The sequence below is a fragment of the Camelus dromedarius genome, chromosome 3, assembly GCF_036321535.1.
Source record: "Camelus dromedarius isolate mCamDro1 chromosome 3, mCamDro1.pat, whole genome shotgun sequence".
Taxonomy (NCBI): domain Eukaryota; kingdom Metazoa; phylum Chordata; class Mammalia; order Artiodactyla; family Camelidae; genus Camelus; species Camelus dromedarius.
In genome coordinates this window covers 54758872-54772101 of record NC_087438.1, presented here as the reverse complement: position 1 = coordinate 54772101, position 13230 = coordinate 54758872, and the positions used below count along the sequence as shown (strand labels likewise).

Genomic DNA, 13230 nt, shown 5'->3' with positions numbered 1-13230 from the left:
TAAGCAAAATCCCAGCAGCTCTTTTTGGTAGAAGTAGAAAAGTTAATTCTAAAAATTATGGAAAGGCAAAAGGACTACAATAGCCAGTACAATATTGAAAATAAAGAATAAAGGTAGAGGAATCACAAACTGGTTTTAAGATAATTTGTAGCTACAGTAAACAAAATGGTGTATTGGAGGGACAGACACAGATCAATAAAATGGGAAAATAGGAGACTCCATAAATATACAGGTATGGCCAACTGACTTGACATACAAAAGCAGTTCAACGGAAGACAGTTTTTTCAATAAATTGTGTGGACTTCCATTTGCAAAAAAATGGACTTCAATCTAAATTTCACACCTTATACAAAAACTAACTCAAAATGGATAATATATCTGAATATAAAAAGTAAAGCTGTAAAAACTAGAAGAAAACAACATCTTCATGGCAGGGTCAGGTGAAGAATTCTAAGACATCACACTTCAAAGCACATTCCACACACACACAAAGGATAAAGTGGACTTAATCAAAATAAAAATCTTTTGCTCTGTGAGATATCTTGTCAAGAAGATGAAAAAACAGACTACAGACTGGGAGAAAATATTTGCAAATTACATATCCAATAAAAGACTTGTATCCAAAATATATGAAGAACTCCCTAATCTCAAAACTAAGAAAACAATCCTATTACAAAATGGGCGAATGAATAAATACTTCCCTGAAGAGATGACAAGCACGTGAAAAGATGATTAACATCATTAGCCATTAGAAAAATGTAAGTTAAAATCATAAGGAGATGATACCAGTATACACCTACCTAATGACTAAAATTTAAAATACTGACAATACCAAGCACTGGTGAGACTGGAGCAACTAGATTGTTGGTGGGACTAAGAAATGGTACAGTCACTCTGGCAAAGTTTGACAGTTCCTTAGAGAGTTAACATATACTTTAGATCCAGCAATTGCACTCCTGGGTAGTTATCATATAAAGATGAAACATCTGCCCACACAAAATCCTGTACACACGTGTTCATGGCAAATTTATTTATGATAGTCAAGAACTAGAGCAACATAAATGTCTTTCAGTGGGCAAACAGGTAAACTGTGGTTACATCTGTAAGTGAAATGCTACTCAGTCATAAAAGACACTTGTTGCAAGCAACAACTTTGATGTTTCTTAGTGGTATGCTAAGCACAAAAAGCCAAACTGAAAAGGTTACATAGGTCCTGTAACATTTCATTTATATAAAATTCTTGAAAAAAATTACAGCAACAGAGAAGAGATGGGTAGTTGCTACGGATGAAGGATGGTAGTCGAACTACAAAAGGGTAGCACCAGGGGGTGTCTTTGTGGTGATGGAGCAGTTCTGTCCTGATTGTGGTAACGTTTACACAAATCAATACTTGTGATGGAATTTCAAAGTGCTGTATACCAAAAAAGAGCATAAAAATTGAAATACAAGTAAATCTGTAGTTTAGTTAATAGTGTTATAAATGCCAATTTACTGGTTTTGAGAATATACTCTGGTTATCAAATATGTTATCATTAAGGCAAGGTTGGGTGAAGTATACAAATGATAGTGTTTTTGCAATTTCTTGTGAGTCTTAAATTACTTGTTGATTAAAAGGTTTAAAAAATTGTGAATGAATAATTAATTTATGTTACATCTTGTATTTGCCTAGCAAACCCCAAACAGATCAGAAATTGTTAGTGTGCAGAAAGAATCTGGAGATCATTGAGTCCTATGGTTCCCAAATCGAGAACATCAGAATCCCTAAGGCATTTGTTAGATTATACAAGTACACCTGATCTTCTGGGAAACCATCTTTATGGTATTTCTGGGAGAAATCTGTCTTTTCAACGAGCTCTAAGGCAGTCTTTATGTAGCCATCCCACTGATGGGGATACTCCTGCTCTATTCCAGCCACCTCATTTTATAAGCCAGAAGCCCAAAAAAGGTAGCTCTTCAGTATTTTTCAAATAACTTCCCCAAGTAATCAGCACAGCTGAAACCAGGAGTCCATCCTCTAAATTAAACCGTTCATGTAGGAGATCCACCTCAGAGCAACATAGTAAACACTGCCTTACAGGCAGCTACTTAGCCTGATATTGTATAAATTTATGCTGGGTATTTAATAAGTTTTTGTTTTGCACTTTTTGAAGGGAAGGTATAACATGATTAGTAAATTTTCTGTATGTTTATATGGAAATGTTGAAACATACAAGTTAGTGATGTTCTGCAAAAAACTTTAAACTATATTAGGGAAATACACAATGCCTCAAATATATGGTTTTTTTCCCTTTTATTTTTTGATAGAGCTGAGAGACATGGTTCTAATTTGACAGCTATGCAAATTTGAATGTGTATCTTTGTATATATGTATTTTCTATATTTCATTCCAGGTAAATGTCTGGCGGCAGGATTTGGTTATAATGATCATGCTATAGATAACATTCCTGGAGTCTGTTTCAAGGTTGACAGAGTAGCTAACATTTCTTTATTGGTTTTACACAAAGTCGAGAAAAGAGACCAAGATTATAAATTACCATATTACACCAAAATTTTCACTAACAGCTACTTGTATAATCTTTATTTTAACCTATAAAATCTGTTTAAATGGATCATCCAAGTGTTAACTTACATTTCTTATGATATTGTAGTTGGGAGATTGCCTTCATAGGTTGTACTAAGCATTTCTAGTTTCTAGCACAATTTCCATCTGTATTATTTGGAAAAGGTATGGCATGTTTATTAGTGTGTGAGGAAAAGAAGTGGATTTTCAAAGCTTATTGTCATGGTAATGTCACCACAGGAGTTTTAGAGCAAAGTATTAAAACATTCAACAACTGAATGTTTTTAAGTGTAAGTTGTCTCATGGGGAAAATCATTTTTAGAGTGACACATTTGAAGGGACCCAGGAGTGACAACCCATATTTCCAAATATGCAGACACACACACAGTCGCCACCGCATTCAGACTTTAGTATGTGGTGTGTATCTTCAAAATGATGGAGCTACTCACATACAGCACTTAGAACTCGAGCCAGATGTGATGAACGTCATCATTGCTTCCCAGAGGACCTGAAGCTTTCAAATGGCAACTCTGATGCTAAGGAGTTTCTCCTGTAGGAGGGAGAAGAGGAAATCATGACCCCAGATCACCTCTTCAGACTTTCCAGTCTGAGAAGTGTCAGCTTCCTCCGCAGGTCCTTACTTGTGGTAATAAGTTATTGACATAAATTATCTAATCTATTCATAGTGTAGGAGTTTTTGTTTGTTTGTGTTTGAAGTCTAGCTTTCTAAATCTCATTCACTGTAGTTAATTAGAAGTAGAACAAGGGGTCATGTTACTTGGTTGGGTTAAAAGGGTAGGACATGCTGAGCATACCCACATTTTCAAATAAGTCTAGATGTGGATAAATATATTATACTGCTTTCTTACCTCTTACAACCAGCAAATGTTTAAATCTGAACAATAGTGGGCAGAGTGAGCCACATTTTAAATAACTTTTTATGTCAATCACAGCTGAGAACAGTGGAGGGAAATGTTACTTGTTGAAACAGGTTTTGTCTATTAATACCTGTTTTGGAAACAATGACATGAAATAGATTGTTTTGTCATATCTTTTCCCCCAACAGCTTTGAGCATTTATTTATCTGGTTTATGAGAAGACATATATATTTTTTCTATGTAGCTTGACAGCTTCAGGTATTCTGTTTTTGTGTGTGTTTGCAGATACGTTGGACCACTTTGCCCCTCCTTCAGTTCTTGATATATTCCAAGTATTTTCTTAAAATTTCAGTGCTAGTATATGCAATAGTTGACTTCCGTTCACTCTGTATTTTACACATTTTCTTATGTTTATAATTAGGTAGTTTTTTCCCTGTCACCATATCCCTCTTCCTCCTGCCCATGACATAACATAGCGGGATAGCGGGGTGTGTGTGTGTGTGTGTGTGTGTGTGTGTGTCCTCCTGAAACTATGTAGAATTTTCTGATTTTTCTGTAAGCATACACACACATACACACATATTTTTCTGAAAAGGGGGTCTATACATTTTTCAGATTTTTGAAGGAGTTTCTGCCTAAGAAACAAGCTACTGTTTAAATTTGTACAACAGTGAGCAGATTTAGTCACATATTACATAATTACTCAATTTAATCACACCTGAGAATGGTCGTGAGACGTTGCCTGTGGTTTGACAGCATCTATGAAATGTCCTCAGCGTGGTGAGGATCTGCGGATGGGTAATCCAGGCTGCAGAACCTGCAACTAGCACATTTCACGTTCTGCTTTGATGGCACCAGCTGACCCAATAACAGAACAGGGGGCCATTTTAGAGAAAAGTTCCCCAATATCACTGGCAAATGCAGAATAAGAAAGACGTTACAAACCCCACACTCAGAAGTAAAAGCAGAGGGCAAATCCCAAAGATACTTTAACACCTAAGTTTGGAGTAAAACTTAACAGAAAAGATCAAATAAAAAATGTTCAGCGTGCACCTGTAAAAACAAATGACATAATGTCTGTGTTTAAAAAAAATCTGAGCAAATATAAAGTAAAAAACAAGGGTTAAATGAAGCAAATGTGGCAAAAATCCTGGTAGTTGCTGATTCCGACTTATAGGTATGTGAAGGTTCATTGTACAATCTTCTTTACTTGTGAGTCTGTATGAAATTTCCCATAATAATTTTTTTAAATCATACAAATCCTTATCGTTTAACTGCCATACTCTCTGGCTGTACAAACCAGTACATAGACAGTCAGCTCGCATGGGGCAAAATGAAGATGTGGGGTAATCAAGTGTACAACAGAGAGGCTACAAACTAACCCTGGTCACACTGCGAAATATATACCACATTGGGAAGAAACAAAAATGAGAAGCCATGCAAATTGTAGCAAGACCAGAGGAGAAAATGATCAATAATAAAAGCACAGTAAAATAAAATTATTTTCAAAGATTTTAGGAAATGGTAGCACACAGACTGCTTTGGGGAATGCAAACTGGGATAGCCTTATTGGTGAATAACTGAGCAGCATGAATCAAAAATCTCAAGACATTCCATATCCTTTGACCTGTTTATTCCCTTAGTGAGGGTGTAACCCAAAGAAACAGGATGTAACTATTTCTGCACACATATCTTACTGCATTACATTTGGAAAGTTCTCTGAGGGAAGGGCTTTGTCTGTCCTACTGAACAGTATATCCTCAGCACAGGTCTTGAACATTCAGGAAGTAAGTGCCCAATGAATGCATGTTAAATAAACAGTGAAGAATTAGAAACAACCTAAAAGCCCTAAAACTATTTGGTACGTTTTGATATAAAAGAAATAATAGCCATGCTCAGCCCTGAAGATCTGGCGTACATACGTAAATACCAACACACCAAAGGCTGTAGATTTATTGAACTATGATTTCTTGTTAGCCTATCACAGCATACTTTGTTTAACTTCTGCCTAACAGTGATTTCTAGTTATTTGAAAAACTTCAAGGTAATCCAAGAAATCACCACCTAGCCAGAGGCTTTATTTATTCTAATGTGAACTTTATCTGAACGTTGGAATACATTGCGTTTCCAGTTCATTTTTAACCTAATTTACCAAATGGGACTTGGTGACCTCTAAGATCACTTTAAGTTCTAACAGTCTAGAATTCAGAGTATTTGTAATAGGGCTCTTTTACCACTAGGTGTCAATATTGACAACACAAAAAAAATTAAAGCAAGGGCTTGGCATTACAGAACTGCTTTAAAGAACACTATTAAATTTAAGAATAAAATGTGAAATCACTTTTACAGACAAGCCCTACAGAAATCCAGAGGGAGAGCTGTGAGAAACTATGTGCATATCGAAGTAGCCCAGTGCCATGGGCACGATAATAGTTAAGTACTTCCTATACCTTCTAGAACAACCTTTAGCAACTTACTGGTCAGCAGCATGAGAAGAGAATCAGAGATTCTTAGAATTGCAAGGGAGCTTATTTGTCCATTAGTTTTTAAATCTCTGACTGCTCCCTGGAGTTAGAAATACACTTACATCACATTTAAATCTCTGACTGCTCCCTGGAGTTAGAAATACACTTACATCACAACCTAGCACATGCGCACATACACACATCATAATACAGATTTTCTATGCATGTACTTGAAATTAAAGTTTCACAAAACAATAATACCTTCACTACGTGCATTGCACTCCTTTCTATGTATCTCTGAAATAACAGAAAACATATATTGGTCTCTGCCCCAGGTTCCTGGCACAGAACTCCTAAAACCCTTGAAATTTCCTTAGTGATGAGATTATGAGGAGCATCTTTTGTTCCAATATTTGGTCTTTGATCCCAGTTCCTAACAGAGAGCCCCTAAATGCCTCAGAATTTCCTGGGTGATAGTTTTGTTCTAACGAGGTGACTCTGGGCGGGCTCCTGAATAGCTTCAGGATGGGGGCTGGTCACCAGAAAGACCAAGCTCTGGATCAGAAGCTTGGAACTTTCAGCCCCATCCCTCATCACTGGGGAAGGGGAGCAGGGCTAGAATTGGAGTTAATGATTGATCATTTCTACATGATGAAGCCTCCATAAAAATTCCAAAAGTATGTGGTTCAGAGAGCTTCCAGACTGGTGAACACATCTACATTCCAGGAGGGTGGTGCACCCCACTTCCTTGGGGACAGAAGTTCTTGCACTTGGGACCCTCCTGGACCCTGCCCTATGTAGCTCTTTATCCATATCCTTGATCATATCCTTTGTTATATAACAAACTGGTAAGCATAAGTAAGTGTTTCCCTGAGTACTATGAACCATTCTAGCAAATTACTGAACCCAAGGTGGGGTTCATGGGAACCCCAATTTATGGCTGGTCAGTTAAAAATATAGGTGACAACCTTGGACTTGCAACTCGTATCTTAAATGGGGCAGTCTTATGGATCTGATGCTAAAACTCCAAGTAGATAGTGTGAGAACTGAACTTAATTGTAGAACACCCAGCAGGTGTTGCAGACTTGTCTGATATATGGAAAACCCACAACACTTAGTGTCAGACGTGTGGTGAGTATGACAGTATTGTGAGAGTAAAGGAGAAACAAATGGGATTTTTCCCCAAACACATTCTATTTCATTAAAAAAGATAAATACTGGTCATAAACCAATAAATTGATTTTACTTGAATTAATATCCCTTCTTCCACTTAATATACAGGAAACAGAGGCTCAGAGAGGTGCAGTGACTCACCCCATGTAACACAGTAAACTGGGACTCAGGCTTTTCAGACACTGGCAGGTTTTGCTTTGGAAGGCCCTAGGCAAGAATAAAAAATTGTCCTTGGCCTACTCCCAGCCCTTTCTGCACTCCTGTACCTTCTAAAGCATGAGGGCCAGTATCTGTTGGTGAAAAAACCAAGAAAGTGTCTGTGATTAGTCACTTTAAAGATACAAGTTCTTTCTAAAATGCAAATGTGATCACTCTAACCGCTCTACTTGAATTCCCTCAGCGGCTCTTTGTGGTTTTCAGGCCAAATACTAATCCTCAGTGTAGCAATAAATGCTCCCCAGACCTGGCTCCAGTCCTGATAGCCAGCCTCACTCTTTACCACTTCCCCATACACACCTTCAAGGTATCTGCTCCTTTCCTGACCTGGCTAAATCCTAAGAGTTTCACTCCTTTCACATTCCTCTTCTGTGAACTTTCCCTGTTGCTTGCCTTCCAAACCTCTGCCATAGCACACATCCCACCGTCCCTGCATCTTCTTGTCCATCTTCTCCACTGGACCTGGGCATCCTTATGAGCCTGAGTCAGGTCTCTCTGTTTGCTGCCACTGCCACCAAGCCTAGAGCTCAGAAAAAGGGGGAACTCAATAAGTATCCACTGAAGTGAATATGTGCATATTCTTATTTTCAAATTTTAATCCTAAAAAAAATCCAACTCACTGCAATATCAGCTCTCCTGAATTATGTAAGAGCTGTTATTGACAATACAGATCTCCATTGCCTAATATCTTGAGAATATGAATAAAAACTGTATTTCGGGAGAAATGGATGCAAAAACCCACTACTGACTTTTTTTTCCTATTTCATTTTTTTTGGAGGGGGAGAGTAGCTTCATTTTTTAACCTCCAGCTTGTAAGCTAGCCTCTGGCCTTTCCAGTCACTCAACGAACTGGTTCACCCACCCACTCCGGTCCCCAGACCAAGAAGCTTCCATGGATGACTTACAAGGGGCAGACAGCGACTCTTCCATGCATGCCACCTTACAACATACCCTCCAAAAAGTGGGTCAGTAATTTATTTACTATCCATCAAATCCAGAGTGAAAAGGAGACAATTAAATGCTACTCTGCCTAAGTACAGTGATTATGAAGGAAGAGGTTCACCAGGAGGGGCTGTGGGAATCAGAGATGGCTTTGTAAAAGAGTGAGTCATGTAGACCAGGTAGAAACTTGGGGAGAGAGATGAGGAAGGAAGCATTTCCAGGTGGAAACCAGCCTGAGCAACAGTCAGATGGTCAGAGGAGGCTGTGGGCAGAAAAGACCTCAGGCCCACTCGCCTGGGGTGGAATCGGGCCTGAACTGAGGTGGGAGGGAGTAGGTACGCTCTGTCACAGGAGCAGGGCCGATTGTCCACTCTCCCCCAACTCCACACAGCACTGTTAGTTATGAAGTGCATTCAGACTCACATTTACAATTTTGATGTCTATGCCTTTGTAGGGTGAGTGGGGTTGATATTAGGAACTTTTAAAAACAGAAGTGATAACAGACTAAAAGACATAAAGAAAATTAGACAAAGCTAGAGGCAAACCAGCCTCATAGTCTAGCTCTCTAGACTTCTCCCTATTTCACAGAGCCAAGAATCGGGGTGGGCCTCATGAGTCACATGGCTGAACCTCCTCACTGTGCAGGCATGGAAACAGAGAACCAAAGAGGTGAAGCTGTTTTTCCAAAGTCACACAAGAGCAGAGTTTAGAAGACTGGCTGGTAGCAGCTTTAACCAGCTTTGTTTCTGACCGAAGGGGCTTCGCATTGTATTAGCAGGAGAGGAAACCCTGAGGAAAGATCCTCATGTTACAGAGAAAGAACTGTTACTTTGACAAAACAAAATATTTTCTAATGTCTTATGACTGTTGGGAAAACAGTCTGTTATATAACTGCAGTCTTAAAAAATGGAAATTTTTATCAACCAAAAATTAAATTTTTTAAGTGAAAAAATTCTCAAAAGGAATAGAGCTGTTTGAGGAGAGAGATCTATCTGGGGAGGGAGCTCTTCAGAACTTTTTTCTGCCACTGATGAATTTTTAGGTCTTTAGCAATCAGAAAAAACCTTTTTCTTAACTTAAAAAAAAAGTTCTATCATTTTGCACCACTACACACTGGCCCCAAAATAACAGGATTCTATCATTTCAAAATCTGTAAGCGAAGGATAACTAATATTTCCAGATGAGTACATCATCCAGATAATACATTATTACATTTTTTTTTTATCCCGGAAATGACATGGCTTGAGAAATGACTTGCTCAGAAATCTGTGTTTACATTAGAGGAGTGGGGGGAAAAATCCCTTGCTGAAGTTGAAAAGATGTTAAGTGGTAAATACCAAAATGCCCAGCAAGCATGTAGGGAGTCTCTCATCCCAGCATGAATACGTGCAGCTCAGCGTTTTAAAATTTACTTTTAGCTTTTCTAGCAGTTTGAATTAACCCTTTCTCTACTTGTGCTCTCTGTGTGAGAGTTTAGCCCGTAATCCAGACACTGGCAGGGCTGTCACAGACGTCTGCAATTTGCCCGCAGATAATCCTCTCATCCTCACTGCTTCCCCCAAGTGGGCCGCCTCGCGAGCAAACACCTCTTAGACTTTCTTACTATTTAGAGTCTGGGGGCGATGCCCAGACAACGTTAGGAAGTTAGGTCCAGCTTGCCAGAGCTGTGCACAGAACTGGAAAAGGCCTGTTGGGAGACGAAAACAATACACATAAATGCAGCTCGAAGGGTTTATCCAGACCAGAGCTTCTGTGAGAACATAAGCATCAGAATCACCCCAGAGAGGCTGTTTCGGCCCAGTGTCTGAATTTTAAGAGTCTCACGGGATTCTAAGGTACATCCCTCACTGACAGACACTAATCCAGATGCTCTAAAGAGGCAACTACATTTTTCTCTTAGTTTCAGACCCTAGGAAGTTAAAATGAAAAGCAAGCAACTCTAAACTGAAAATTCTTCCTATTAGATTCACCTTAATACCTTACTGGCTGTTAAACTTACTGGCTACTGACAGAATGAGCAACTAATAATCAAATACAAGAAAGTGAGCATTTAATGAATATTTGTATAATACTTTACGATATTTTCTCTCGCACTAAGCATCTCATGTGCTTCTCACAGCAACACTATGAGATAGCTTCTTATTCTCATATTAAAGACGAAAAGCACGAGTCTCAGGCATGAAAGAATGACCTGGAGATGCCCTGATGACGTCAGTATTTCTATGACCCAGTTAAATTCATTTTTGCTATTTATAGTGATTTGTGTCTTTCCAGTGTTTCTTCTAAACATGCAGCGTATCAGCTGCTGCAGACATTTGCTTCCAAGGGCAACCATCCATGTCAAAACGTCGGTGAGCTGAAATCTTGCACAATATTGATCCTGTTAAAACCAGGGCTGGCCACGTAAACTTTCAACATTCTTCTAAGCTCTTTGGCTCAATAAAAGAATCAGAAGAACAAGAATAAACCAAAAGCCAAGAGAATAAAAGAAGGTTAACTGAGCAGTAAAGACTTGTTTCAAGAACATCAATTCTAAAATAAAACTGCCCAGGCCTGTAGTTGGGTGAGGATTATTGTAGCAAAATCAAATGCTTCCTAAATAATTAGCAGCTGGTTGGTTGGAAAACTAAACAAAGAAGTCAGTGTCCAGCCTGCTAAAGATGAAAGCAGACTTAATACATGGCGGGGCCAGCAGGGATGACACCTCTAAGTGCAGCAGAGACACCTGGATCTTTGTGACAGCAACACATGCAGCACAGGCTTCTCTTTTCACCTTGTCCACTGACATTTCATTCATCCTGAGAGGCTGCTCCGGCATAACTAAGAGGCACATTCAGCCCAACAGCTGGCCCTACGATGCTCAGCCATGATGTGATGTAGTTGACGTTCCTGGGAAACAAATAAACACAGTTTCAGTTGTAGTTGGAGGAGAGTAGAAAGTCAGTTACTAGCAATCGGAGAAATGAGGCTTTCCTCCAAGACGTGTGCCCACCACCTGGGATCCCACCATTTCCGAATGCCAGCCCACTGCTTGATGGGGACTCGAGGACCAAAGTGACTGACAATCCTTCACTAAAGTTGTTGAAGGGAAGGTCCAGGCTCTGGGCTCCTGAATTCCATTGATGATTTTAATGTGACACAACTTACAGCATTTGCTAAGGTAGTAGAGTGCAGTGGTTAAGCATATGGCTCTGAGGCAAAATGGCCTGGGTTCAAATCCTAGTTCTACCGCTTAACTAGCTGTGTGACCTTGGCCAAGTCATTTAAACCCTCTGTGCTTTAGCATCCTTTTCTGTATATCAGGTAAAATAATGGTACTTAGCTCACAGGGGTATTATAAAAATCCAGTGCATTAATATAGCCGAAATACTTAGACCAGTGCCTAGCACACCATAAAAAATCAATAAGTGTTAGCTATTATTATTATTACAAAGAATATTTCTTTTTTAGCTTAGCTTTTAGAATCACATAAAAAGATTTACACTTTTAAAATAAGAGTGAAAGCCAATATATCTTGATGGTGTTTCTTACCTATTGATTTTTTGAGAATTCTTTACCACAGGAGTCATGAATTCATTTGTCTTGCAGGGATGAAGTACAAAAAAGGGTTGTCCAAGTATCGGATGCTCCTGTAACGATCAGAGTTGGCCCAGGATTGCCAGCATGAGTTTACTTTGAAAAAATTAAAATACTTAATATGTTTTTACTCCTTTAAAATAAAGGTCTGTTTTCAATTTTAAGGTATTAAATTAAGATACAGCTAGATTCCTATTTTGGAATAAAATTAATAACCCAAACATGAGAAGTTGGTGAGAAGAAACTATTTATTGATAAAGTAGTGCAGTCAGGTGTAGTACGGCGCTCAATACACATTGCAGATACATCTGATCAGTCCCTTGAACGCTCCTTTAGCTAGTACTTCCTTTGGCCTATAATTATTCTTCAGTTTTTCCTCCAGGATGTCTATGAAATTCAGGAGCCTGACCATCTGAACAAAGTATCCCACTCTCCTCTTTGTCAATGGCAAGGGGACCAAAATCACTCACATACCTTTTTAACATAAATTTTGCCAACATGTTGATTGTTTCAGGCCTGTGTCCAGGGCCAGTGGGCACATGTCCAGTGAGTGGATGGGGTAGAGGGTGGGGTGGGAAAGGGGCATGGCTGGCACTATTTAAATTGTACTGCTTCTGTCTGTCTGTCTGTCTGTCTGTCTGTCTGTCTTTCTCTTAGTTTCTCTGTTTATCTGTTTGTCTCCTGTCTCTCCCAAGCTTATGGAGCTGCTTTCACAATTTAAAAAACCATAAAATGGAACTCCACTGTCTTTATAAGAGAATGACTGGATGTAAGATACAGGTCATTGCTGCCTGGTTAAGGATGAGGACATCACTTGGCAAGCAATGGGGAGAAGGCTTCTATGCAGTGAGTGATCTATGCACAGATCCTACCAACAGGAAAACAATTACTGTTGATAAGTTGTTCAGTTGCTTACATTGTGCATTACCCATTATGCCAGAGACTGCAAACTCAAATACTGCTATAATCTGAACATTTGTGTCCCCCATCCAAGTCTTATGTCGAAATCCTAATGCCCAGTGTGATGGTATTAGGAGGTAGGGCCTTTGGGGAGTGCTTAGGTCATGAGGGTGGAGCCCTCATGATAAGATTAATGCCCTTATAAAAGAGGCTCCAGAGGGCCTGCTCACCCCTTTCTGCCAGGTGAGGACACAGTGAGAAGTCGGCAACCTGGAAGAGGGGCCTCATAAGAGAGGGCCTGAGACCTCCACCTGGTCTCAGACTTCCATCCTCCAGAACCGTGAGAAATACACTTCTGTTGTATACCAGCTACCCAATCTGTGGAATTTTGTTATAGCAACCCAAACAGACTAAGGCAATTACCTATGAAGAGCAGGCAGGTGACCTGAAGGGGTGAGGCCAGTTAAATGCACCAGCAGGTGTCAGGGACGGTGGGGACCTGGAGAGTGTGCCCAGCCAA

At 39.4% G+C, this 13230-nt stretch overlaps 1 protein-coding gene across 4 annotated transcripts in view; it reads right to left on the bottom strand.

Moving 5' to 3' along the window:
- Positions 1-2454: 2454 nt before the first annotated feature.
- The window catches only part of ATG10 (autophagy related 10), a 210380-nt gene continuing 199604 nt past the window's right edge, over positions 2455-13230 (bottom strand). For 3 of the 4 annotated variants that reach the window (XM_064482095.1, XM_031447564.2, XM_064482104.1), the window contains 2 exons: positions 11766-11863; positions 2455-11123 (listed from right to left, as the gene is read on the bottom strand). In XM_064482095.1, coding sequence (XP_064338165.1) covers positions 11024-11123; positions 11766-11863 — 198 coding nt within the window. In that variant the 3' untranslated portion in view covers positions 2455-11023. The remainder of the gene's footprint in view (positions 11124-11765; positions 11864-13230) is intronic. The other variant, XM_031447570.2, reaches the window with a different exon arrangement.